Source organism: Canis lupus, chromosome 30 (genome assembly GCF_048164855.1).
Source record: "Canis lupus baileyi chromosome 30, mCanLup2.hap1, whole genome shotgun sequence".
NCBI lineage: Eukaryota > Metazoa > Chordata > Mammalia > Carnivora > Canidae > Canis > Canis lupus.
This window is the reverse complement of record NC_132867.1, coordinates 35,986,214-36,013,391: the sequence shown is the minus strand read 5'-3', so window position 1 is coordinate 36,013,391 and position 27,178 is coordinate 35,986,214. Positions and strand designations below refer to the sequence as shown.

General features: G+C 43.3%; 1 protein-coding gene across 2 annotated transcripts in view; it reads left to right on the top strand.

The window, feature by feature from the left end:
- Positions 1–27,178, top strand: part of KCNJ6 (potassium inwardly rectifying channel subfamily J member 6) — a 270,328-nt gene that overhangs the window by 181,770 nt on the left and 61,380 nt on the right. For both annotated transcript variants that reach the window (XM_072806963.1, XM_072806962.1), the window contains exon 3: positions 4,618–5,538. In XM_072806963.1, the coding sequence (XP_072663064.1) occupies positions 4,618–5,538 (921 nt within the window). The remainder of the gene's footprint in view (positions 1–4,617; positions 5,539–27,178) is intronic.

Here is a 27,178-nt window from a genome sequence, read left to right as displayed (position 1 = left end):
GTAATGTGACATGTAACAATTCCCCATCAGGAGAACATTTATACTGGCCGGGGCAGCCTTCCTTGGAGGGACACTGCACCCGAAATTCAACAGCACAATCCCAGTGATTCAGGTATCAGGTCCTTTCCAGCATGTGGCTCTATCTCTTGCTATTATTTCTTTCCAGTTAAATTTCAACACTGGGCTACTTTGCCCCTTAGCTTACTTTATGTCAATTGATCACCTTTCTAAAAAAGAGAGGGGGGAAAAAAGAGAGAGTGAGAGGGATTAAAAAAAAAAGAAAGCAGCTGGCTTTATCACACAGACCCACATTTACTTAAAGCCAAAATGCAATAAAGCAACTCATGAAAGAAATCACTGGGATGCTCGGCGTGGCTCTTGCTGTCCTCTTGCCCACCGTCCAGCACTCCACAGACAGCAGAGAGTTCCTCTACATTCTCGCTGCTCAAGTCACCTGCATGACCCTGCACAAGGAGCAGCACATGTGGCCAGTGGGTCTGACCATGTGATCGCTGTGTGTGCAACAGCCTGGGTTGGGGGCCCAGAGCCAGTTTCTGAGTAGTGGAGGGGGCGAGGAGTCATTAGTGTAGAAGGCTGTGCAGGATTCCAGCGAGAAATGTCAGCTTTCCCAAGTGCAGCTGCTGAGCAGCTCAAAATGCTCTTGCAAATGTAATTCAGATCACCCCACAAATCCACACCTGGGATTCCAGGCAGGCACGAAAGGAATGTTAAGAACCATCATTAACGTTCCTTTCTGTATTTCCCTTATACGCATTTGCATTCGTGCTGAGGGTTGCTGAGCCTCACTCCCTGGCTCAGACCTGGGAAGCCACATCCCCTGTCCAGGGTTTCCCCCCATTGCTCTGGGGGCTCGGGTCCCCTTCTGCACACTCCCCTCCCCCTCCCATTGGCTTCACCCTTCCTGCCTCTTGGGACTCCTACTCCAGTGGCTTCTGCTCCCCCAGTCTTTTCACTGGCTTTTTGGTTTTTCTCAATCTTCTGCCTGCCCCTGTCCCGGCCCCTGCCCCAGAGGCAGTTAAGCAGGATGTCCAGCCTTACCTCCCACTCACTGCCCAGAGGAAACATTCTCCTCTCTCCTCTTTCAATCTCTGGCTGGGCCTAAGCATTAAACCAACACAGAATCCCAGGAGAAAAGCATACACATGTCCATGGGAGCCTAACTAAAGAATACAGATAGAGGGGACCAGAGCAGGAAACTTTCACACATTTAGACAAAGAAACAACCAATATGTGAAGAATTGGCAAGACAAAAGGGTCTGGACCATGGGTAATAGATGGTGAAGAAATGACTGGGAAGATGTGGGTTAGTTTAACAAGGTTTGTTTATACAGTCTTCTCAGCCCCAAATTCCCTGTCTCTGGTGATGAGTGTCTTCCATCCTCTTGGTACAGGAAGGGGACCTTTCACATCAGAGATTTATCTCCAGCTTTCAGGAGAATGGGGACAGTGGGGGTCAGGGTGTCTTCTTGCACTAGCTGTTTTATAACTTTAATTCAAAACAATTAATATGCCAAAGTGGTATGTTTTAGGGGTGACATATTCTGAACCCCGTCACCATCTTCCCATGGATACCCCTTGCCTGCGGCCACTGCCTCATCTACAGGGACACTTTATCTACAGGAACATCTCGTCTACAGGGACACCTTAGAGGCCACCTTCCCACTTCACTCCCCAGGAGGCTTGGCTTTCTTTGTTTGATTCCATTTTTATTTGTTTTTAAAAGACACATAAGTAGTATATGCGTTGACACTTTCTCCGACACCAAACCCAAGCATTCGATTAACCACATGCTGTTTCATCATAACGCCCTACTCAAAAACTCCATCTTGACTTCTCTCCCTGTTCTTCCCCAAGCCAGTCACCCACCCAGTGATGCTTCTTTTTGCTTCTCCATGTCAGTATTACTGCCCATAAAATGAGAGAGAAGGCTGTGTTTGATAATAGACACAAAATATATAATGGCTCAAACACAATCTTCTTCTTTCTTGTTTCTAGTCAAATGGCAGTTCTTTGCCATCAGCTTGGGACCCAGGCCCCTCCACCAACTTCTGACTCCACCATCATCCTAGAAGGGTCAGGGGCATAAGAGGGGGCACATCCTCTATTAAAGCCTTGGACCAGAAGGACATACCAGCTCCAGACAGGCCAGGACTCTGCACTGGCTGTCCCCAATGCAAAGGAAACTGGGAAATGTGGCCCAGTCCTGAGCTAAAAAAAAAAAAAAAAAAGAGGAAAAAACAATAATGAAGAAAGAATTTGAGGATCAACTGGCAGGCTCCCAGGACTATCCAGAGCACTTGCCTCTACTCACTCATTAACCGATCAAACAGGTTCCTCCAGGTCAGGATAAATGCCTGGATTTGAAGGCTACAGTCAAGCCAGAAAAAGCAAGAAAACAGCTTCAAATTAGGGAGCAGGGGGAGGGTCATGTATTTCCTCTGTGAGATTTGGAAGTGTGAAATATCACTGAAGACTGTTAAGAGTCAGCAAATCTGACAAGCCCTCTTCTTTGGGTTGGAGGGATGGAGGGACTGAGGGACACAAGGGTTCAGGGTGGCTCTGTACGGTCAGAGAGCTTACCATCCTGGTCAAGGTAAAACCAGGCATACGCCAGGTCCACTTGGGCCCCTATGTCCTGCAATCAAAGCCTCCCCACCCTGGTGGGGTTGAGCCCAGAGTTCATCCCACATGAAGTCATATTTAGAGACTCCCAATCAGGGCAAAATTAGAAGAGCTCAGGCATGCCCACTCTGGGACACACACATCCCTGCTACCCAGGGGCACTGGCCTCTGCTTCCATCCAGAGCCCCAAACACCTCCTTCCCAGCCTGCCCTCAGCTGCTTCCCTTTGACTCCTGTCCTCTTTCTTTGTTGGAAAAAGAAAAAGAACAAGCAAAGTTTCTCTTTTACAAATGAAGGCTATTGAGGGCAGCGATCTAAAAGTACAAGTTGTCAAACCAAACAGCAGGTTCTGCAGACTAGATGTTGTCTCTTCCTTGTGTTAAAATATAAAAACAGATCTATGGGATTGATTTTTAAAGAAACTAACCAACCATGAACAAGGTTAATCTATAAGTGAAGTTGGTACCACTCAGGTCCTCTCCACAACTATTTTCTTATTCAGGAAATGTTTTCTCAACAGACTATGTTACTCCTTTAACCCAGGGGAACACGTAGTTACTACCGCAGAAAAAATGCACGGCCGAGTCAAAGACTCAGAATGAAAGCCTGGGGAAAGAAACGGCTTATAAAACTTTTAGAAAGCTTTAAAATTATTGACTGAACAAGTAGTTTCATAGTGGCTTATGTGTTTACTAGCAGTGTCATTTCCAAGTTTCCCTTTGCACTCAGATTCTAGAAGAGTTTTCCTAATGCACTGTTAGCTAATGACTGTACCAATGCATGAGTCATGAAGGCCGTCGGGAAGGAAATAACCACAAGCCAAAACTGCAGATGTTACATGTTGAGGCAGAAACCAAATAAAACGTGTAACACATAGAAAGAGAGAGAACATTTCCCCCACACCTTTTTTTTTTTTTAACCTTGGAATTAAATCAACCATTAGAGTATAATGCGAGCGTACTTACCGACAAAAGCCAGAATTTTCATCTTTCGGCTCTGAAATTCCAGTAACAATTTAAAGAGCTCATTCAAGATTCTTGCCCTAAATATAAGGAGAGTACTATCACAGGCATAATTTAATGCAAAGGAACATTTATTACATATCTGTTCCATGCAGGCACAGAGCACATACGTGGTTTCGTTCAACTTTGTAACAACCCATTTTGTAAATGTGGAAACTCAAGTTCCATGAATCCGGATGGTATATCAGTCTACTCAGGTGGCCATAACAGAATACCAGAGAGGGGGCGTGGGGCTGGAGGTTTAAAATTAAGATGCTGGCAGGATTCCTTTCTGGCCACCTTGCTTGAGTTGGAAGACTTCTCTTCCTGGTTTGCGGATAGTCGCCTTCTCACTGTGTCCTTACGTAGCCTTCGCTGGTGCACACCCCTCATGTATCTTCTTCTTCTTATAAGGACACCAGTTCTATTAGGGCTCCACTCTTACTGTTAGTTATCTCCTTAAAGGCCCTATGTCCAAATACAATCACATTGGGGGTTAGGTCTTCCACACGGACCAGTGGGGTGGGCACAATTCAGCCCATAACAGATAGCAAGTCCAAGAGCCAACAATTGCTAAGTGACAGAACCAAGACTGTCTGAATTGAAACATTTCTTTATCCAGCCTGTGCTGCCTCTCCCGTGTGATGGCATCTCAGATAGAGTGGGAAGACATCCCACGCAGGGGCTGACTCTTAGGACTTGCTGGAGGGAGACAGTTTCACAGCACTCAGTTCTGTCCCAGTGGAAAGGGTGGGGAAGTATCTGCACGAGCTAGATTACAGGGCACAGGAGTCCAAGTCAACTAAAGGATCACCCAAAGATGCCAAATAAAAAATGACATCATCTATTCTGTTAAAGGCTACACAAATGCTATTTGGTTTCACTACCATATACCATACACAGTGTGGTTTCCGTGATCCCCAAAGAACCAGTATGTCATTCCATTTTTCTTTTCTTTCCTCCAAACTACCAGCTAACGTCCTGGAGGGCGACTCCATGGATCAGGATGTTGAGAGCCCTGTGGCCATCCACCAGCCAAAGTTGCCTAAGCAGGCCAGGGACGACCTGCCAAGACACATCAGCCGAGACCGGACCAAAAGGAAAATCCAGAGGTATGTGCGGAAAGATGGAAAATGCAATGTCCATCACGGCAATGTGAGGGAGACCTACCGCTACCTGACGGATATCTTCACCACCTTAGTAGATCTCAAGTGGAGATTCAATCTGTTGATTTTCGTCATGGTTTACACAGTGACATGGCTCTTTTTTGGGATGATCTGGTGGCTAATTGCATACATCCGAGGAGATATGGACCACATAGAGGACCCCTCATGGACTCCCTGTGTCACCAACCTCAATGGGTTCGTCTCCGCTTTTTTATTCTCAATAGAGACAGAAACCACCATCGGTTATGGCTACCGAGTCATCACGGACAAGTGCCCAGAGGGAATTATTCTCCTCTTAATCCAATCCGTGCTGGGGTCCATTGTCAATGCATTCATGGTGGGATGCATGTTTGTAAAAATATCGCAACCCAAGAAGAGGGCAGAGACCCTGGTTTTTTCCACCCATGCAGTGATCTCCATGCGGGATGGGAAACTGTGCCTGATGTTCCGAGTAGGGGATCTCAGGAATTCCCACATTGTGGAGGCTTCCATCCGAGCCAAGTTGATCAAGTCCAAACAGACCTCAGAGGGTGAGTTCATCCCCTTGAACCAAACAGATATCAATGTAGGGTATTACACCGGGGATGACCGTCTGTTTCTGGTATCACCACTCATCATCAGCCACGAAATTAACCAACAGAGTCCTTTCTGGGAGATCTCCAAAGCCCAGCTGCCCAAAGAGGAACTGGAAATTGTTGTCATCCTAGAAGGAATGGTGGAAGCTACAGGTAAGGTGTGCTCTATCCTGGGGTATCTGTGGATCAAGGCTCATTTTAAACTGGACCTGACATACTTATTTATGACAAAATATGAAAAATTGAATTTCACTTGCTATTGACTCCACCCCCTTGTTTCATGAGAGAATATGCCTGTGTATCCTATAACCTTAGCATACCCACCAAGAAGTCTACCCATTTAACTTTTTAAAAGCCTTTGGAAAATAAACCAGTAAACAATTTTTCAAAGGCACCACTTGCTGTATTTTAAATTTCCAAATATTTCCTTAAATTAAAATCTTATCTGTCTCCAAAGCATTTTTTAGGCGGCTCTAAAACATTGGTTAATTTAAATACTTGAGGTTATTTATTGGCAAGCCCGAGGAAAAAGTTAAGCCTTTCCAAGGAAACCTGACAAATTGCTTTAATAACAATGCAATTTTACCCCTTCTTTGGAAGCCATTTGCAAGACTCATAGCACTGGCTCTTCTGTTATATCAGGTGCGGGGAAGGTGTCTTTCCACATACTCTACCTGCTGAGCCCACAGTTGACCTAATATTGCAGACCCAGTAAATAATTCTAGCAGGAAAGGAAAAAAATTGAAGATCCATTCATCACAATCCTATCGACCCTTCTGCTGTTGATGGCTGATCATTGGTGTGTTCTCGGGAAAATGATCTGTCCTCAAAATAGAGAAACGGTCTGGTTTTTTTTTGAGGTCTTGACTCATAACCCAACTTTACATGTGTTATACATCCCAACAACAGAGCAGGTCCTGCCCATATTAGTTGGTAACATTCTATAAAATACAGCCCTACATTCTGACTTAAGTTAAGAACATTGACCCCCGACACACAGGAAAAGTATAAATTGGAACCCAAATTCATTATTTTCTTTCCTGTTCTTTGGAGTTCCCAATGTTAGACTTAAAATCCTCTTTTGAGGTGCAAGCTTCCCTTCTGTGCTTTGAAGTCTACAACCTGACGCCGGAGGGTCATCTATTTAATCTGAAATGCACAGCCAACAGCCTGGCCCTAGATGCTTCTTCAATCCATATCCTGATCTCGGTCATCCCATGAAAGTTGTTGGTCCCATGTTTCCACTTCCCTGTACCTAACAGGCGAAGTCATAACCTCTAACCAACTTCTCTTCAAGTGGTGGCAATTTTTGCAGTAGGTTTTGTTAAATGCAGCAAACAATGAAAATGTGAGTAAAAGTCTTTGTATGGAGCTCAGTGATTGGCATGTGCTCCTTCCCATAAAACAAAAGGAACATGGACCTGATTTGAAACGGCTTCAAAGGATAACAAAATAATATATGAAATACTAAGAGCTGCTCGGGTGAACAGGGCTGTCTGTACCCAGAGCCTGACTTTGCAATGACTGTGTAGGGGGTGGCGGAAGACGAGTGAGGAGAAGAGAGGGGAGGAAAGAGGAGAGGAAACAGTCCAAACAGGGAGCTTTGTCTTTTTCTCACAGACCAGAAACTTCTCCCACCTTGGTGGGAGCGCAGGGACTCTGGATCCCCCTAGTGGTGGCCACGGTGGTACAGCCACTGGCATCATAAACTGACCACTCATTGATGCGGTTTTAATATTAGATTTCTCACTATCAACTGTCTCAGTAGGAAATGAGGGAGGCGAGCCGACAAACATTCTTAGCATTGTATCTCTGAGTTCAAGGCACGAAAGCCACTGGAGATGTACCCTCTGGTTATTGGTGTTAATCTGAGCTTCAAATTGCACGAGCTGAGCTTCGTGTTCCCTCAAACCAAAGCCCAGTCTCAAAAAATAAATGAATCCAGAATAAGCAAATTATCTTTGTAATGTCCCTGAGCCAGAATTCTCCTTGGGGCAGACCCTGTCTTTCTGTGGACAGCTTGTTATGAGTGAGGCTTTCTAAAGGGAGGAACATTGCTTTCTTGGTAATTAACGGTGATACCTGCCTCTGAGCACCCAGCAGACTTTCTTACTGCTTTCTTAGAGAAAACTTGAGAGTTACCAGCAAGAAAAGAATCAAAACACCCCTGATTCTGGGGGAAAGGCAACTACGGCAACTACTATTCATTTTTCTCAAAAAGAAATAGTTTTCTAATTTCTGTTAAGTGGAGGGAAGAGTGTTCTAGAAAGTTCTGCGTTTGTCTGGAAGCTGCATATGTCTTGATCTTTTCCTGATGGGATTCATACAGTTCAGTACTTCTCAGTACATCTGATCTCTTAAATTTCGGCGGGATGCTTTTTCTTTGTGAATGAAGAGCACAAATGGGATTTATAGGTACTAAACAGGCCCTCGAGGGAAGGGGAGTGCTTCAAGGAGTCAAAGCCACAGGAAGAAAATAAATGTGGGCCGAATGCACATCAAGGAAAACAAATTCACAAGGATCTAATTATTCGTTGTAGAGCTAGATGGGAAACCAGAAGCCTTGAAAGCAGCAAGCTGACACATCCATTTTATTCATTCCTTTCAAAAATGTCTTACTTGACCTTAAACCACTCTCAGTGATCCCAATTAGCAGGCATCATCCAGGGATGAGCCCCACACTGCAACCCCACCACAGTGCTCTCTTCCTGTCATATATGTTTTGGTTACGCAGTGATCCCAATATGGTGTTTTGTGGAAATCTGAGCTATCCTGCAGGAAGCTGAGGATCCACCGGGGTCCTTCTACTGAGCACCCCAGCCTAGTTCAGGCCAGTTGGTGTTCCGTTGACGCATTATATTTTCATGCCACGTGCAACAAGTGTGCTTTGTCACAATCACTTAGAGTGGCACTTAGAGGCAGGTTTCTTCTTTTTTTTTTTTAATTTATTTTTTATTGGTGTTCAATTTACTAACATACAGAATAACCCCCAGTGCCCGTCACCCATTCACTCCCACCCCCCGCCCTCCTCCCCTTCTACCACCCCTAGTTCGTTTCCCAGAGTTAGCAGTCTTTACGTTCTGTCTCCCTTTCTGATATTTCCCACACATTTCTTCTCCCTTCTTAGAGGCAGGTTTTTAGGAAATGAAAGTAAGCTCACTGAAGGCAGGAGGGAGTCTTGCCCAACTCTGGTGCCCTGTGGGTCCCGGTCATGGTCCTCCATTTGATAAAAGCCAGACTTAACACCCATGAAAGACAGACCCACATCCTTGGTGGATGGCTTCAGCCTGGTCCAGCTCAGAGTCAGAGGGATATGCACGGTGACCTCTCAAGAACCTTTCAGTCATGTGATTCTATTTTTGAAAACGAATCAAACCCTGGAAAATTCTGACACGAGCCACCCAGACATCTGGGAACTGGCCGTGTCTCATCCTGCAAATATATTTTTAAAGGGGGCCCTTTATGTTCCTGACACATGGGCAATTTTGAGATAGTGATGTTTACAGAAGGGTTCACAGCTACGTAAACAAACATGCTCAGCAGCTGTGGCAAATGTGCTTTAAAATAGTAAAGCATTCATATAGACTGTTATTTATAGAGGACAAATTGGCCTGGAGGCTAGATGACAGCTACACAGAGCTGGGCCCGTTGCCAGCCAGCTCCTCACTATAGCCTTTCTGATTGATGAACTTCCATATTTACCCCCAACGATTATGCAACTATGACAAGCAGCCCTTTCCAACACCTCTGCAAATGTGCCTGGGTGGTTAGGATGAACCCCCATTAAGCTTTTTTTTTTTTACATTTTTTATTATGAAAATCAAAAAATTTATATAAGAGTAGACCAAATAGTATAATTAACTCCCATGTAGCCATCATTCAATTTCTAGAATTGTCGATTCACAGCCAAACTTGTTCAATCTCTACCACGACTCACTAACCGGCCCCGGCATCAGATCGTTTTATCTACACATCTTTCCATGTGTGTTTCTAAAAGACAAGGACTCCAAAACATAACCAGAACACCACTGTGGCACCTAAAATACTTAGTGATCATTCCCTAAGATCCAATATCTAGATGTTCCAACTTCCAGTTGTCTCACACTTGTCTTTTCTTATTGTTTTCAAATCTGCTGGTTTGAATCAGGATCCAGATGAGGCTCACATGCTGTGATGGGTGGGGGGGTGGATCAAGCCTCTTCATCTATGAGCTCCACCTCCATCCCTGGGGGGTGTTTTTCCTTCAACGTTATCTCAAAGAAGAGAACTTCTGGAAAATTTAAACACTGCAAGAAAACTAGGGAAAATGGAGGATGGGAGGATATCAGTCAGATATACTAACACTATAGATGAGGAAAAAGGGCTGACAGCCCAGCAGTGGGTATCTGTGGGTTACCGAGGAGGAGGGGAGTATACATCAGAAGCCCAGGAAGGCAAATCAGAAGTGGGTGTGACAAACCGGAAGCCAGAAAGAGAAGCAGCAGAGGGTGAATGGGAAGGAGTTTCCATCCTTCACTGCAGGAAAACTCAGTTCTGTCTCCAGAGAAACGTGCATGTGGAGAGGGGTTTTGTCACCAAAAATCACACCACAGATCATAGGAGTTTTGAGTTGGAAGGCATCGTCACCCAGCTCTTACTTTACAGATGAGGAAATGGAGGCTTACACAAGATGAGTCGCTAGGGAGACTAGGGACTTGGCTAAGGTCAAATGGCCTCTGGGAGAGTAGGAATTTGAAGCCCAAAATCACTGACGTTTGCAGCCTCCAGGTCCAGTGGTCTTTGCATGGTGAATGCTGTTGGTTCGTGAGGTACTATGCTGAACGAACTAAGTCCATCAGAGAAAGACAATTATCATATGGCTTCACTTATATGTGGAATATAAGAAACAGCACAGAAGATCATAGGGGAAGGATGGGGAAACCTGAATGGGAAAACATCAGAGAAAGAAAAAAACCATGAGAGACTCTTAACTCTAGGAAACAAACAGAGGGTCGCTGGAGGGAAGGGGGCAGCAAGATGGGGTAACTGGGTGATGGGCGTGAAGGAGCACATTATGTGAGGATCACTGAGTCTTACACAAACTGATAAATTATTGAACACCGTGTCTGAGACTAATGATGTACTATATGTTGGCTAATTGAATTTAACTTTTGTAAAAAAAAAAAAAAAGGATTCAATAGAGAAGTACACCCAAAGAAAATGAGTGTTTAGGGTACAAACAGGCTGGTGTCTCTTTTCCCCTACTAGTAGTTCCTCTTTTTCTTTAAGGTGTCTCCATTGGTCTCCAATGTTGCTGGTTCATTTTAAAACTCTCTATGTATTCACATGAATTTTTAATAGCCATATATTAAAATGAAATGTGCCGTACAACGGTTCTGAAGTCTAAATCAAGTAAGCAGTGTCTACACAAATACCCCTAGAAGAATATTACATTCCATCACATCTAATTTCCAAATATCATTTTTCTTTGCTGTGACCAAAATGCCACTTCACTATAATAGAGGAGAATATGAGATCACAGATTTTGAAAAGGTGGCATTTCGCAGATAAGATGGTGGGGTGTTAGCATTACAGTACTCTTAAGCTATTTCTAGTAGTGATATTTCATACCCATTACATTTTTCATATCTATTTTCTCCTTTTGATAAGTTACTGCTAATCTCTCCATTGGCAAGTCATTATCTCAAGACTTACCCTTTTTGTCTTAAGAGTTATAACCCCAACTACCTAACCTGGGGAAAGAACTAATTGATGTGATCTGAAGTGTTAAGAACTTGGGGGGAACCCTCCTGGTAAATCTGTATAAAGAGAAATTAAAAAAAGAACTTCAAGGACACATAAATTTATTTTTCCTAGGTAGAAATCTATCATTCATCAATGTCAAGAAATCCAACTAGTCTTTTTTCCTTGAGCATTAGGTTCAAGTGATTTATTCGGAAGCTTCCTTCCAAAATGTCTACCTCAACATCCCAGTAGCATCATTGGTTGACTAAAAACTGATGATAATTGCTCCCCAAAAAGGGTAAACTTTTTGTGATCCTCAGCAATTTGAGGACACTGTGTGCTGGTTCACCAAATGTGCTAACAATCTGAGGCTGGATGCTATAGAGCACACTCAGGGATTTAAGCTTTTCCAAAATCCCTCTAAAAGGAAGAATACTGTAACTCTGTTAATTATAACTCTGTTAAGTACTTCCTCTAATTTAGGAGGCATATAAGGTCCCAAAATTTAGAAGGCAGTGCATCAAAGTGACCATATATTATTGTGATTGACAAAATAGTGGACAATTATAAAATTTTTCATTACCAAATTACTGATATCAGATAATCCATTGTTCTTCCTTTTCTAAATAGGCCATGAGGAGCTACTGAAAATGATGTACCATAGAAGTCAATGATGGACACACAATATATACAATTTAGATTCAAACCGAAGAAAAAAAATGAATTCGCATCTAAAAGTTACCTCTGGCCCAGACTTTAAAGTCAATACTCATTTGGGGAAGAAAGAGCACTATTCAAATTAAGAGATGAGTGTCAAATAGTGTGAAGCCTCTAATTAGCTTACCCTTAAAAATATGGAGCTTTATTATTTCTTAGGGTATTCCATAATATGAGTGGGACAGCATGTTCTACTGGACAGTTTCTAATGACCAGGAGAGAATCACTGGGGAGAACCATGTAAATTATTCACACACAAACACACACACTACACACTGAGTGAAACAGCCAGAGGTGTTTCTTCTCTAGTTAAGCATGCCCTTCCTCTTCGGTCTTACACCAACCCACTTGCAAATTCTGTTTGTTGTCTTAATTGTTGAGTATGCCCCTTTTTGAAAAGCCACTTCTCTCAGCTACAGCTAAGCTTAAGTGTTTCTTCCAAAAAAAAAAAAAAAGTGTTTCTTCATGTTGTCTATAGTGCCAGACCATCCTGGGTTCAAACCACAATTGCTCCATTCACTGGCTTCCTTAATCTCTCTATATTTCGAGATTTCTTCCACACCAAAATTGGAGCAATAATGGTATACCTACCTCACAGGTGACCTTTTGACCTCCTGATTCTGTGAAAGCAGATCATTTCTTCCCTCCATAGACTGCACAGGTGAAAGGCCACAGAGAGCAAAGCTTTGAGAGGATGGGAAGCCTGGTAGTTGAAAGGGCCAGTCCTGGAGAGTGGCTCCATTGTTTTCAAGGACCTTGCAGCTGATGCCTCGAGAGAATAACAAATGACCCTCTGAAGGCCCTCTGAATAGTCAAAACGGGCAAATGTTAACTTGTGATAGCCAGTTCAAGAAATGCATACTCACAACTGAGAGTAAATGCCAGCCTGGCCTCTGCCCCAGTTACTTACCATGAATTACAAATCGATGAGATGTGAATTAATGAGGATCACTGGACTCAGAAAAGACTTTGCATTCCTATAGATAGTAACATTTCATCATTATAATTTCTGCCCAAAGTGGACATGAATATAGATTATTCTCAGGTCTTCTAAGGCAATGGCTCAGTGAGGACAAGACCAATAGTCTGCATTTGAAAATAGTATTTCTATGTTCCCAGTTCTCCTCCTAGGTTTCTCATAAGAACTCTAAGGTATTGGGTGATGTCCCAATTTGGAGAGGGTAGTTTTATGCTATTAACTCAATTCAACTGAATTATATTGACTTACATAGTAATTCCTTAGAGATATTTCTGCTTTAAGTTATGGATATCCTTCAACAAAGTGGACACCCTTAAATGATGTGAGGGTTAGGGGCACTGACCCCCCCCACACTACCATGCAGTTGAAAGTCCATGTATAATTTTGACTCCCCAAAAGTTAACTATCTTACTGATTGATATCCTACTGCTGACCAGAAGTTTTACCAATAACATAGTTGATTTGTACACCCAATTTGTACATTATATGTAATATATACTGTATTCTTATGATAAAGTAAGCTAAAATAAAATCTTAAGGAAATCATAAGGAAGAGAAAATACATATACAGTACTATACTGTAAAAAAATCCACATGTAAGTGGACCCACATTGTTCAAACCTGTGTTGTTCAGGGATCTAATGTAAATAGTAATTTCTGTATGGCCAACTCCATTGTTCTTTACTGACTAAGCAGAGTGATACAGATACTGTAGTGGTCTGCTTTCCATAAGTTGTGTTTCAGTAACAAACAACCCTAAGGTCTTAAAACACAAAGGCTTATTTCTCATTCACATTACACATAAGCTACAGCTTTTTACACCCAGGTTTACTGTAGGATGCAGATTGAAGGAGGAAGCAGCTCTATGTAGAACATGCCGTTCTCATGGCAGTGAGAAAAAAGAGAAATGGCAGGACGCCTCACTGCTGCTCATCATTTATTAGTCATAGCAAGTCATATGGCAGTGATTGATACCCATGGAATGGGGAGATATAATTGTCTCCTAGAACATGGGATAAACAATTGAGAACAGAATAATACAATCTACCACAGATCACCACGTGGTTTTGAAAACCAGGGGACTGAATTCTCAAAAAACTCTTTGTGAGTTAAGGTTTAAAATGGACAGTAGCCATTAGTGCTGTGCACCAAATATGTCCAGCTTTCATCCTTCCAGCTACACGTTAGGATCGCATTTTCCTGTTCCTGTTGAACATGGCCATGTGATGCACATTCTTCCAGAAGTATACACATAAGCCATGCATATCACTCCAGTGGAAAATTCACACACCAATGCATAATGTTCCCTTCCATTTCTTTGTTACTCAAAGTACATGTCACAGTGGAGTCTGTCATCCTGGACTGTTGACTGGCTTTGAAGAGTAGACCCCCTATCAAGTCACTTGGATCATGAAGGATGACTGAGAAATAACCTCATGTTATTAACATTGGGTTAAGCCACTGAAATTTAGGTTGTTTATTACCATAGTGAAACCTAGCCTCTCTTGTCTGATACAAAATGTCGCACTGACATTTTGACAAGTTGGTTGTTGTACGTTGCTAATTGCTCTAGATTAGCCAGAGTTGAATCTGTAGCTAGTTACTTTGCAGAGCTTCCCCTCCTTTGAGTTCTCTCTTCACAGGTTAATTAAGCTTTTCAGTTCAGACAGGCTGACTTCACATTCTGTCTCCACTCCTGACTAGCAGTGAAATTGGGCACATCATATTCCTCAACTTCACCAAACCGCTTTTCCATTCTTAAAAGTGAGAATGATACTGACACCTACAAGAAGATTCCATGAGATAATACATGTAAGTCATTCATCGTGGAACCTAGTGCATAGCAAGCGCTCAATGAATTTAGAGACTGAATCTATAATTCTGTGAATCATGCTATTCTCATTCATCATTCTTGTAGTGCCTGTCAGATACCAGTTACTTTATTTTTTTTAAGATTTTATTTATTCATTCATGAGAGACACAGAGAGAGGGAGGGGGAGAGGCAGAGACACAGGCAGAGGAAGAAGCAGGCTCCATGCAGGGAGCACCAATTACTTTAGTAGGTGTTTGCACATATATTATTTTCAATTCTCAAAACAATTTCTAAAGGTAAGCATCATCTTCATTTAACAAATGATCCCAAGATCACTCAGCTGGTAAAGGGATAAAGCCAGGATTCAATCTCAGAGCTGCCCACCTCCCTAATCTCTACAGAGGAGGCATGGTACACACAGTCACATTTAAAGGGATGGCTATCGATTCAAGTTCATTAGTACACTGACAATTATGACTCGATGATATATTCTCTTTTGATTAATGACTTTGGCTTGCCCATCAGGCTCACCTCACTTGACCATACAAGGTAGGGGCAATCTGCTCTTGCATAACATTTGGCATTATATCTCTTGAAAGGGCATCTATTGGCTCATACTCCATACTCTGCCCAATTCAGTGTTATCAGGTGACTATGCCAATTGATGCTCTGGGCCAACCCCATCCAAAACAACCTTGTGCCATGCCAAGTATAACCCAAAGTGCAATCAAGAAGCCAGCTCACAAACCCTTAGGGAAGGAAAAAATAAAGTTTAGTATTGAAAGGGAAGAATCAATTTTGACTCTGAACTCCCTGCCAGAAAGCACAATAATAAAAAGATTTAGGCTTTGACTAGCCTAATTAAACCTTGTTGGAGTTCCATTTTATTGCAAAATGTCCAACAAGATTCTTTTTGGAGTTTGATGATGATGATGATGATGATGATGATGATGATGATGATAATTTCGCTCTAGTCGCTGAAACCATCCTTAGAAGATTTTAATTAAACATTTGCTGAGTAAATACATTTCCTTTTACATTTTCCCAAGCATCTTTTATATAGGGTGAATATTAATAGAAATCTATGAAAGCCAGTGGTTGAGGAGGCACTGATGGGTGATGACATTACAGGAGAATCCACAATGAGAGCACAGAGGAGACAAAGCTAAAAGTTGAGTCTAAAATGGATTAATGTCCTATACACACTGACCCCAAATTAAGTCTGTTTAATACAACTCAGAGAGCTAAAGTGTCAATAAAGTATTTAGTTCTCTATTTGCTTTAGATACTTGACTTTCTATATTGTCTGTCCCTCCAAACAAAGTTGGAAAAGTTGTTAAACTTCAGGGGAACAAAAACGATGTTGGTCCATGACTCTTGCAGAAGCTTTTAAGAATCCACAAGGTCCAAGAAGGAGCAAGAAAGGTTTCCAAACACCTCCCTGAGTCTCTCCAGCATGATTCCTTTGTGTTCACATGGAGGGACCTCAGCATGTTCAGCCTTGCCTGAAAACCCTGTGGCAGCCCCCACAGCTAGGGGAAGAAAGAGGTCACAATCACTAAGCCAAAAGCATATGACTGTATCTGGAGGCAGGCAACTTGATTGGCCATGGACAAACCAGGCCAAGAGCAAGGAAGGGCAGGGATGTTTCGAGTACAACTTTGCAGTCTCCACTGCTGTGGGGATCTGGCACAGAGTCACACCCTGTGTTTGGTGGATGAATTAGCAAAAGCCTCCCCTGTAGCTGGAAATGCCCTTCCTGACATTGAAGAGGCTAGCTGAGGGCACCATGCATTCCTATGTCAGCAAAGCAGGGTGTCCTCTATTGCCACACTGAAGGGTAGAATGACACAGTAGCATTTCTTGCCTTGAGTTCGGTCTGGTACACGCTCAACCTGGTTGGAGGGAGCATCTCATGAGTAATGAGCATCCATTATCTGGGAAGGCAGTGGCCCGGTGGACAGGAGACAGAAAAGATATTAGATAAAAATGTGCAGTTGCCTTCACTGCATCTCACATGTCACACCCTCGGGTCTCATCTTAGGATGAAACGAAATCCATAGATGGATCCAAGGAGTATGCATTTAAATTTAAATAGTCTGTTCATGTTCCCATCCTCCAAAATCTACTTTCTCCTCTCTCTCCATTCTCACACTACTTCTCTTATATAACAGCCTGGCTTCACACCTAGTTGAGAAAATGGAAACAACCAGGATGGACCATTGGTCCTCACACAGCCGTATCTACCAGCCTGCCTGGGCCATTAACCCCTATAGGTCTGTCTTCCCTTTTGTTCATGGAGAGCACTGCTCAACCCAGGGCCAACTCCAGACCCCCTCTCATCAGTCTACTCAAAGATTTTTCAGATTGCACCATCTTTCTCTTTCTTCCATCATCAGCTTTTTTCTTAATAGTCTATTACCATCAACTTACCTCTGCCATTTTCAAAAACAAACAAAAATAAAACTACATCTGTTGGTACCATGGTCCTCTCCATTCTTTGACTCTCCTTCTCACATTATTTCTGGAAGGGATTGTCTGTCATCCCCCACTGCCATCTTTTAACTTTTCATCCCAAATGGGCTTCCATTCCTAGCACATCACTGAAATTCCCCAGCAGTGTCCATCCTATTAGTTCCAAAGGCCACCCTTCTATTCCTGTTCTACTTGGCCTCTCCACATAAACACAGTTGACCGCTACCCCCTTCCCCAACCTTTCTCCCCTGAGATTTATCACTTCTGCTTTTCTTCCTTCTTCAGTGAAAGCTCCTTCCCATCTTCCTCTGCAACCTATTCTTCTTGCTTCAGAGCTCATTCTATTGGGAGTCTTACTGTCTACTTCCCCTCTGAGCCATTTCAGCCAGGCCCTTGGCTTTAATTATCATCTTTTTTTTGCATGTGACATCAAATTTCTATCTCTGGCCTTAACCTCTCCCCTGAGTTCTGCACTCAGAGATCCAGCTGCATACTTGGCATCCCTATTTAGGTACCTAACAAGCCTGTACAACTAACGTGGCCAAAGCAGAGACTAGGGATTCTAGAATCCCCTACAATTTCTTCCCCTCTCCATCTTCTCCATGTTCATAAATGTCATCATCAATCATGCTGTGACTTACAACAAAAACTGCATCAGCATCCTTGATTCATCTCATTCCCTTACCATCCGGAAGTCCTATAGATAGGACTTCCAAAATATGTATGTGTCTATGGCTACCACCCCAGATTAAGTTGTCGTAATGTGGAGGGAACAACATTCAAGTGAGTCTCCCTGCTTTACTTTGACCATCCTACGAAAGTCCATTTTGCACATAACATCTAGAGTGCTTTTAATAAGTGTTAACCAGAGCAAATCATTCCTATGCTTACAGTGCTCCAACAGATTCCCATGGCACTGGGAATCCAGATTTTCTTGCCATGGCCTACAAGGTCCATCTGGATTGTCTCCAGCTTGCTCACCTGCTTTTACCCCCAACCACTTACCTACCTGATACACCATGCTGCAGCCACATGGGTTCTCCATTCTGAACACGAGAGTCTTCCACAAGGAGGTCTTCTCCAAATGCTGGATAGAAACCAGCTTCAACCACTGGGCGTACATTGTGCTATGTGGAAGGTGTCACCAGCTGACATCCCCTTGTTATGTGTTTATTAAAAATCAGAATGTAAGCTCCATGAGAGCAGTGCCTCGTCCCCTTCTTGCTGTATTCCCAGTGCCTAGAATAGTTCCTGGGCCATAATTGGCACTGAGTAAATATGTAAGTGCCAGAATAAATGAGTGGAGGAATGAATAATATATGCTATGTGGTTATAAACCAGATTGGTCCCTTAAGCACTAGAGAAAGTCTGGAGTAATTTAAAATTGTACATCCCCCGCCCCCCCCCCCCAATCAACTTGGCCATGGTCAGCCAAAAGCCTCTGCCTCCTGACATTGAGAATTACTCTGGGAACTAGCTCCAACCATCCCTTCTCAATCTTCTTCAAGGCTCCCTTCTATTATCTGCCATTGAAAATTTCGGTGGCTCAGGGCACCTGGGTGGCTCAGGCAGTTAAGTGTCTGACTCTTGATTTCAGCTCAGATCATGGGACCAAGCCCTTTATCAGGCTCTACACTGGACATGGAACTTGGGATTCTCTCTCTCTCTCCTTCTCTCCCTCTCTCTCTCTCTCAAATAAATAAATAAATCTTTGCGGGGGGGAATAAAGAAAGAAAATTTCAGTGGCTCCCCCAAGACTCTGTCCTAAGCTCTGATCACTTTCTTCTGCACATCTTCCCAAAGCAACCCATCCCTGACTCTTGGCCTCACCTCCTATCAGTGGGCAGGTGGCTCCCACAGGTACATCCCCACACCTGTCTCCTGAGCTATAGACTCAGATAGCTAACTATGTCCTGGACACATCCATCTGGGTGGCTCTCAGGTCTCTTAAATAATAATTTGTTTTAAACTCATATCCATTCCCTTTTCTGTAGTCCACACTTTGATGAATAAAACCACTAGTTTCCCAGTTGCCCAGGTCAGAAAACTGGTTGTCATCTTGCACTACCCCCTCCCTGGGCTCTGCAGCTTTCTCACTATTTCCCTGCCCTCTGGACTAGCCCATAGGGCTCCTTTGTGCACAGGAGAAAAAGGCAGCCCTCCTCAAGACACTCTACTGCCATCTGCTGGGGAATTTGTGTAACAAATAAACAAATTTGTACTTAGATGTAATGAGTTGTGCAGTATACCATCTGCACTACCAATCATATGTGGGAGCCCTGGCCAACCTTGTCCATTCCATCTCATACCTGTCTGAAGTATCCCAATGTTCTCTCCTCTTCAGCATCTTGGCCACTGCATTGATTCACAGCACCACTCCCTCCCTCTGGACAATTACCCGCTTCCATAACTGTAGACTCCCATTTCTGCAATTCCCCTACTTATAATTGTCAGAAGAAGCTTTTTAAACCTATGAATACCATCCCATCACTTCCCAGTTCAAAGTTCTCAGCAGCTTCCTAGTAGTTGAAGAATGAAGACCAATCTTGCACCTGTCCAGGTGCCCTGTCACTTTCTCCACTACATGCATACGCGGCTGAAATTCCTGAATACACCATGGATTATTTTGCCTTTGGCCAACACATATGCTATGACATTGTCTCCATCCAGAATATGCTCTTCCATTTTTACCTTTCTGATAACTCCTGCTCATCCACCAAATTTCGCTGCAAATGCTCCCACCACCACCACCACCCACGAAATCTTCCTGAGTGCGTCCTTCTCCCTGTCTGCTGCTCCACATTTCCACACATTTCCATCATGTCTATTGCATTGTGAGTGATTGACTACATGGCTTATGACTTGTGCCCCCAGCAGACTCCACATTTCTGAGAGTAAAGATTAGGACTTTTTTTTTTCTATTCTCAACAACTAGCACAATTTGACACATGGCAGGGGCTCAATAAAAGGGATGAATGCATAAATGATTTTTTTTTTAAAGCAAGGTCTAGTCTAGCCTTCCCAAATGTGTCTCAGGCTCTCTGAAGCATTTTATCTTCACCTGGCACCATGTTATCTCAACTCTACCAAGAGCCAATGGCTACATCTGCCTTCTCTTTGAAGCTATTTTATCACCTAATTTAAAAATTAAAGATACCTTTTATTAAAAGAGCCTATTTGTTCTACGGGATCCTGTCCCCACCCAACATTCAGCACGTATCTTACAAACTCCATCTGATACCTAAATACGAATAGTTTAAAGCAGAGATCCAAAAGGTAGATTTGTCCTAGAATTTGGTCTTATTATGCACAAACAGCTCTGCTAGGTAGAAATATCCCTGAGCCCCTTCTGAATGCAGATCTAGTCCACTGGAGACTGGAGCCAGGAGACTGGACTCCTCATGCAAGTGTCCCTCATGGCTTTCATCCCACCTCATTCCACACACAGAGATTCCCCTCCGATATTGTCTGGTTCCACTCACAAGCCTCCTCCTCTCTTCCAAGGGAATAAGCAAGGCTCTCAGAAAAGCAAAGTGTAGGGGCAGCCTGGGTGGCTCAGCAGTTTAGCACCGCCCAGGGTGTGATCCTGGAGACCCGGAAATGAGTCCCATGTCGGGCTCCCTGCATGGAGCCTACTTCTCCCCCTCTGCCTGTGTCTCTGCCTCTCTCTCTCTCTCTCTCTCTCTCTGTGTGTGTCATGAATAAATAAATAAAATCTTTAAAAAAAAAAAAAGCAAAGTGTGGGAAGGAGTGACCCCTTTCCTAAGTTTCCATCAAGAAGGGGTCTCACTAGGGCACCTGGGTGGCTCAATCAGTTAAGACTCTGCTTTCAGCTCACATCATGATCTCGGGGTCCTGGGATCGAACTTCCAGTTGGGCTTTGTTCAGCAGGGAGTCTGCTTCTCCTTCTTACTCTCCCTCTGTCCTCTCCCCCTCTCTCTCAAATAAATTAATTAAATCTTAAAAAAAAGGGGGGGTCTCATGAGGCAACCCTTGTTCGCTACAGTTATGAAGGATGAGGGACAATGCTGAATCAGGACACACCACCACACCCCTGACACCTCCTAAGACACCTTTCTGAAGGTAAAAACTCAGCAGATGAGGTCTCCTAGGCTGAGATGTATTGAGTCTGCAGGCAAGAAATTTCCAGAAACTTCAATGTGCCCACCATTATGCAAAGTTAGGAAAGCACAGTCCTGTTCTTAGGGAACTCACATTTTAGAGGAGGGAATTTGACAAAATGTTTTCTGTAAAGGGCCAGGTAGTAAATATTTTGGACTTTGTGACATCTCTATCACAATGACTCAACTCTGCTCCCATTGCATGAAAACAGCCATAGGCAATAAGGCTAAAAATTAGCATGGCTTTGTCTCAATAAATCTTTATTTATGGACACATAATTTCCACGTGTTATAAAATATTCTTCTTTGGGTTTTTTCCCAACCATTAAAAAATGTCAAAACCACTCTTAACTCTCTCCTGTTCTAGACATTGAGACAGAACACAAATCACAATAGGATGCAAAATGGAATAATATACATAAGGGGAGCAGTTTAAATGGGGAGGTGGGGCAGTGTACATGAGCTCTGCTCTGGTAATCCCAGTCAGAACTGCACTTTAGACATACTCCACATCCTCACTGCCAACGACGGCAGCAAACATGACACCTCCCCGGAAAAGGAGAAGCAGCCACAATCCATGGAAAGATGAAATCATTCGCATCTGCATCCCCAGAATGAGAACACAATAGGGAGCAGAGGTTTCCTGACCTTGGAGAGAGAGAGCTAAAATTAACTTCTGTTCAAAAGCAGAGACTTGTCAGTAAACAGTACTATTAACATCCTGTTTAAAAAAAAAAATAAAAGAACACAAGTGGTTTTGTTTAATGAGGGTTTGCATTGACTCCCCGTTTCCTTTTTTTGCTTGCTCTATTTTGCACTTGGATGAAAAGTACTCCCACTACTTCTCATGACAACATGTGTTCTTAACATCAGTCCATTGGGGGCACCTGGGTGGTTCAGGTCATGATCCCAGGGTCCTGGGATCAAGCCCCACTTTGGGCTCCCTGCTCAGTGGGGAGTCTGCTTCTCCCCCTCCCTCTGACACTTCCCCTGTTTGGACTCTCTCTTTCACCCTGTTAAATGAATAAACAAAATACTTTTTTAAAACTCAGTCCATTTGAAGGATGAAGAGTCTAAAGTCCATTCCACCCTGAAAGAGACTTTCTTGGTCCGAACTCCACTCTGCCCTCAGCCCCGTTTCTTTAGGAGGCTGAGTGGGACATACAATAATCAGCCATCAACAAAGACACACAACCTTTGCTATAAATTGCACGTCCACACAACACAACCCTGCACTACATCAGGCAACCATGGGATACAGTCTATTCAGAAAGGTATCGTTAACAAACTCATCCAAAATATCTCCAATTACACAGAGGAGCTTTCTATCACCCCACGTGATATTGCTCCATCTTTCTAGTGTCACTGGCCAACCAAATACGGTAAGTGGGAGGATCTCACAAAGCCCCACTGATGTGCTTTTGCTATATTTCTATCTAACTGCAGGATTGTAGATCAGAATAATTGTACTAATCTTCTGAATCACAGTAGCACTTAGGAACTTTCCTTAATAAAATTGTTTTCCCTAGGATGGATTTTCACTGGAAAACACACATCAGGAACCCTTGGGTTCTCACCTGGTTCATATTTGTTCTCCATCTTTCCACACTGCCTTCTGTGGTTCTTTTTCCCCACCAGGCTGAATTCTTTATACCCTATTAGGTCCAACCAGTGTTACCTCCTCTATGAAGCCCTCACATGATACAGCTGGCCCTATGCTCTCTCCTCTACTCAAGTCCTGTAGTATCTCCTACTTTCCTGAGTGCCATTGTTTTCTCCCCAGTAGACTGTGAGCTACATTGTGCATGGACCCTAATCTTCTGGTCTTCTTTCTTCTTTATCCCTTGGCCCCATACTGAGCACATGAAGACCACAGTGCCTGTTGGCAACAGCTCGGAGACCTGTACCTCCTGGCCTCCCCTTTTGGATCTAAACCATGCAAAAGGTTCTTTGGTAACAATTGGACAAGTACCAGAACCAGAATTGGTTAAGAGTTTGTTTATAGACGCTCAACATTGCTGGCTTATTCTGGGTCCTCAGATTGATCCTGTTAGATTTGCTATACCACCAGTCAGGGCAGCAGAAGCAATCTTCCACATTTTACCACATTAGCTTGATCATCCTCTCTAGATCTAGATACACATAGGAACATAGATATATGTGTGTTTGCATGTATATGTATCGGAAATTTTTTTTCATCATTTGGAAAGTGAACTGTGGACATGACTTCACTTTACTCCTAAATTCTTTTTTTTATAATAAATTTATTTTTCATTGGTGTTCAATTTGCCAACATACAGAATAACACCCAGTGCTCATCCCGTCAAGTGCCCCCCTCAGTGCCCGTCACCCATTCACCCCCACCCCCTGCCCTCCTCCCCTTCCACCACCCCTAGTTCGTTTCCCAGAGTTAGGAGTCTTTATGTTCTGTCTCCCTTTCTGATATTCCCCACACATTTCTTCTCCCTTCCCTTATATTCCCTTTCTCTATCATTTATATTCCCCAAATGAATGAGAACATATAATGTTTGTCCTTCTCCGATTGACTTACTTCACTCAGCATAATACCCTCCAGTTCCATCCACGTTGAAGCAAATGGTGTTTACCCCTAAATTCTACAGTGTATATTTTGTAAATGTGAAAATCACAGTGCAATCACTAAAATCAGAAAATTGGTATTAACACAATGCTACTATCTAATCTGTAGACTTGATTCAGATTTTTGTCAAGCTTCCAAATAATTTCTCTTATTAAAATCCCAGATCATACTATGCTGTCAAGTCTCTTAATCTCCTAAAACCTAGTGGGGTTCCTCTGTCTGTATTAAGGCGATGCCTACCAGTTTTTTCCACCACAAAGTTATTACATTTCACCTTGTAAAAAGTATTTTGTGGATAAAGGTACTTTGAGACCATGTAAATATCCTGTTCCTCCTCAAACTTCCATTTTAGGACTCATTGATGGTGCTTATCTAAATCAACTAGGCATTACTAGGATGGTTACCAAATGGTTATTTTCTAGCTCCACGATTCTACATTTGTGTGTTGGCTTTCAATTAAAAGGAGGAGCTTTTCTCCCTCCATTACTTTATCTATCTATCTACCTGTCTATCATCTATCAATATCAGTAGGGACTCACTGAGTCTTATTTTATTCAATGGATTCGAGTCTGTTATCATTATTTATTCATGATGCTCTAATCTAATTCCAGATTTGGCCAGTGGGATCCCTTTCAGGCAGGTTTCTTGTCCTTTGACCATTTCTTCATCATTTTTTTTTTTTACTCCTCCTTCCTTTATAGCACAAAAAGATGTTCTAGGTTCCCCTTGTCATTTCCCAGTCCCTGCTATGTAATCAAACATTTCTCCAAAGATTTTTCATTCCCTTTAGTAATGCATGGTCTTTAGAAGCCAAGACCTGGGCACTAAGAGTACAGAGCAGATATCCATATTGGCTCCTTCAGTTGTAAGAGAGAAGGTCAGTTTCTATTCCAGCTCCACTGACTGCTGAGTGTTTCTATCTGAACTAAACCAGGAGCTCAAAAACACTGCATTTGGAATTTGTCAGAAAGTTGTGAGGAAGAAAACCCAAGCTCATCATCTCCAATATTTATCAGAAAGTTGATCAGGAGTAAAGCGGATGGAGAGGCCTACATGCAGCCACACGGTTCCCATATTCTTCCAGAAGCCTAAAAACCAGCTTTCTCACCTACCCAGAAAAGCAGAGAATAACCCTGTACTTCGAAACCTCCTGCATGGTGTAAGAGCAGACCCCCGAACCTGTGTCTGCTAGGAGGTGGTGCTGACTATAGTTCATAGCCCTGCCACCTCATCACAAACTCTCATGGGAAATTTCCTCATATCAGAGTGTTAGTAAGAGTTGGACTTTTGCTTAGCAAATTGCTTTTCTTGTATGTGATGGATGCTGTAAACTCTCTAACTAGCCAGGTCTCCCTTGTGATTGCAATAACGTCAAGAACCAAATGTGAGGTGCATATAGCAAGGCTGCACGTCCTTATGTGTCCGTTTCTTTTTTTTCTTTTTTAAGATTTTATTTATTTATTCATGAGAGAGACAGGCAGAGGAGAAGCAGGCTCCATGCGGGGAGCCCAATGTGGGACTCAATCCCGGGTCTCCAGGATCATGCCCTGGGCTGAAGGCAGGTGCTAAACCGCTGAGCCACCCAGGGATCCCCTGTGTGTGTGTTTCATAATGCGTCGATCCTGGTGCACCTCACAGCTGCATCCTAAATGGGTTTCTCTCCATGGCATCACCCCCATTATGAAGGCTGCTGTTTATATGCTCTGTGTATTCATTGTCTAGGCCTGCCATAAAACATACCAAAAGCTGCATGATTTAAACAACAGACATTTATTTTCTCACAGTTCTGGAGGCGGGAAGCCCCAGATTGAGGTGGCGGCAGATTCGGTTTCTGGTGGGAGGTCTCTTCCTGATTTGCAGATGGCCACCTTCTTTCTCCCTGCGTCCTCGCTTGGCCCTTCCTCTTGGTGCTCAAAGAGGGAGCTCTCTCCCTCTTCTTAAAAGGATACCAGTCGTACAGAACAAGGCCAGGCTCCTTCTGCAAGTGCAGTCACACTGGGACTTGGGCCTTCCACATATGAATTTGGAAGTGGGGCACACTTAAGCCTATAACCCTTTGTAACCTGCTTGTATCCTTTGTGGACCAAGTCAGAGTAATAACAAATAAACACAATATTTTCATCCTCCCCGGGAAATCTATAGCCTCCATGGAAATTCCCCACACTTGACTGACATGTAGAATGCAGAACCTGCCATTCTGCAGGCTGAAATGGAAAAAAAGGCCACACCTATGACTTGATTGATTGTGCTTTATCTTAAAATTACGTAAAACAAAATGCACTGAAACTTGGCTCACTGTTCCATAATCAAGCGGTATGGAAAAATCCTAAAGTGTTGCATCATCCCTCCCTCAAAGCTGCCCACACTCTTCTCTCTTTATTGGAACATCTGAACTTGTCATTGCTAGAAGAGCCCTCCAGGATGGGAAGGTCAAGGGCCTGTGTAAAGGTGCTGCATCGCTGTCCTGGTGAGAACCACTGACACAGACACACAGCAGGGTATCCATGGGTACAGCTGTCTTCTTCACAGAAAGCGTCTTCAGGAAAAGCCTGACAGCACATGGCTACACATCACGTATGTCCCCCGGCTTGGACTTTTCTCACTCCAGAAAGACTTCTCTACATTTACCTTCCATACCTTTTGGGCAGAAAGGATGCTGTCTCCCCAGTGCCTAGCAGAGCACCTAGCATGGTTTATCTGCAGATCTGGGAAGCTCTGTTGTCCCAGATCACCCAATGGTGTTTCTGCATTTATTCCAAAAATCCCATATCAATTCATTTTGCTTCCCAACTCTGCTGTGTCACTCACCCTCCCCCAGTCTTTTCTGCATACTGTTGTCAAAGGGGCTCCACATTCTCAGGGCACCTGCCCTCTAGAAAGGCCCAAGGGCCCCATACAAAGCTCCAGCCCTCCCATATGGTTGCCCTTCCCATCTTCTGTCCTGGCCCAGAACCATGCAGCCTACTCTGCCTGGCATCCCTTCATATCTGCTTCTTGCCCATTTAGACTACAGCTGCCATTTCCAAACCCTGACCCCGGACTCTCTCTTGTGGACTCACCCATCATAGCCCAGACCTACATGCTACTTCATTCTTCACTTCAGACAGACCCTGGGCCATCCTCTTGTCAGAGGATGTTCAGACACCACCCTCCATTAATCAAGAGACAACAGCATATCTGCATATCCTTGCTTATGTGTCCCTGAACTAGTCAGCTCTTGAGTACTTCCTACAACATCAATTCCCTTTTCAAGAAGCAAGAAAATACATACAACCATCTATTTCAGAAGGAGAAAGTATGACATTTTAATAATTAATCTGATAGATTTCCAAATTGGATTAATGTTATTAATTTCCTGCTGTCAA